The sequence below is a fragment of the Dendroctonus ponderosae genome, unplaced genomic scaffold, assembly GCF_020466585.1.
Source record: "Dendroctonus ponderosae isolate FM_Combo_2020 unplaced genomic scaffold, Dpon_F_20191213v2 Dpon_F_20191213_727, whole genome shotgun sequence".
Lineage (NCBI taxonomy): Eukaryota > Metazoa > Arthropoda > Insecta > Coleoptera > Curculionidae > Dendroctonus > Dendroctonus ponderosae.
In genome coordinates, this window is record NW_026018943.1 from 1 (window position 1) to 1,643 (window position 1,643).

The 1,643-nt window shown below is 39.0% G+C and overlaps 1 protein-coding gene across 1 annotated transcript; it reads left to right on the plus strand.

Moving 5' to 3' along the window:
* Nucleotides 1–566: 566 nt before the first annotated feature.
* LOC125505259 (ervatamin-C-like) lies at nucleotides 567–1,052 on the plus strand (the record flags this gene model as incomplete). The annotated part of the gene is given in 1 exon segment (XM_048668728.1): nucleotides 567–1,052. A coding segment is annotated over 1 exon segment (365 nt), but the record flags the coding sequence as incomplete, so codon positions are not given.
* Nucleotides 1,053–1,643: the final 591 nt, after the last annotated feature.

The following is a 1,643-nucleotide window of genomic DNA, read 5'->3' on the forward strand; positions in this document are numbered from 1 at the left end:
TTCCGAGAAACTTGCAAAACGGGACGGAAAACATGAAATTTTGCAATAATCTTGCGCCACCCTTGCACAAAACGACGATCATTTTTCTAATTTCATAGATAACAGAGGACTGTATTTTTTCTAGATAGCCCCATTGACTTTAAAGCTGGATCCGCCCCTGGAAATAATCTCTAGAGACTTCTATCAGGAGGCAATTTTTTCTTGAAATATGTGCACAAATCTAGTCAGGTACGGAGCTGAACAATTTTAACTTTTCCGTTTGAGATTAGTATACAGGCTTTCAGAAGAAAGTCAATTTTTGATTGCTTCTAGCTCGGAAAGGAAAACGGAGAGTTTCACGAAAGCATAAGTTATATTACATAGAATCTACTCAGACTTTGAAATCAAATCCGAATCTCCAGCAATAGACAGAGTGTTCCATTGAAAAAACTAGAAGTTTGATCTGGTTTGCGTTTCCTGATTCATATTTGTATTATCCGTAAAAAAATCTCCACTCGATTTTTGAAAATATGCGGAACAAATCTAAAAACCGCAGGCAAAATATTTAACAGATCGTAATGTTTTAGGGCCTGTTGCAGTGGCGTTAAATGCCGATCTTCTCCAATATTATTCGAAAGGAATTTTCAATCCTTCGGCCTGTTCAAGTACGGTAAATCACGGAGGTTTGGTAGTAGGATACGAAGAAAATGCCACCTTGCCATACTGGATAATCAAAAATTCGTGGGGCGCCACATGGGGCGAAAATGGCTATTTTCGAATGGCAAAGGGATATAATCTTTGCGGAATTACCTCCCAACCCATCTATCCAACAAAAGTAAGCAACACCCCTATTCAAGATGATTCGTATGGAGGTGCCTCTTTTATGTACCAAAACTATGCCACTTGCTTCTTGGGACTGATTGCTTGCTTCCTCTGGAATTTATTCGCGTGATCTTCGACCAGTTTAAAACACTCCTGCTGAAGGATCATCTGAAGGATAATGAAGGTTTTGGAATAAGTTTTACGTACTATTTAAGAAAATAAACAGTTCTGCCTCACAGCATGGCTTAGAATAGCAAATTTCATTTCAGGGTCCTGGTTGTAAAAATGGGAACAGTTGCAAATAAATAATTAAATTTATCAAACGACTGGGTAACCGTTGGTTGGGTTCAACTATATTAAAAACAAGATTTAGGAGCTCGGCCATTAATCATTTTTGTTGGAGGCGACACATTTTCGCGACGCTGGGTAGAATTGGCAAAAACAAAGTTTCAGCTCAAACCACACTAGTGATGGTTTACATTCGCTGGGAATTTGTATTAAATAATTGCAAAATACTTACTAACTGATTCAATCACTTCGGCCAAAATGACTCCGTCGCTGCAGTCCGTCGCCAAAGAGCTGACTCTTTTCTTGCTTCTGGATTTTTCCAAGTAGTGATTGGCCCAGTCGGTGTAAATCTGCAAAAACCACACACTTAGCAAGTCGCCGAAAATTATGGGCAATTTCAAATTTTCTAATTTTCCTCATGAAACATCTTGTTAACTGAATTATTCAGGGGGGTGTGCTGGCATCTTCAAAACCACATCAACCAGCCACCGCTAAATAATAAAACATTTTACCCCAAGTTTTACGCATTCCGAGCGTGTAATAAGCTTCCATCC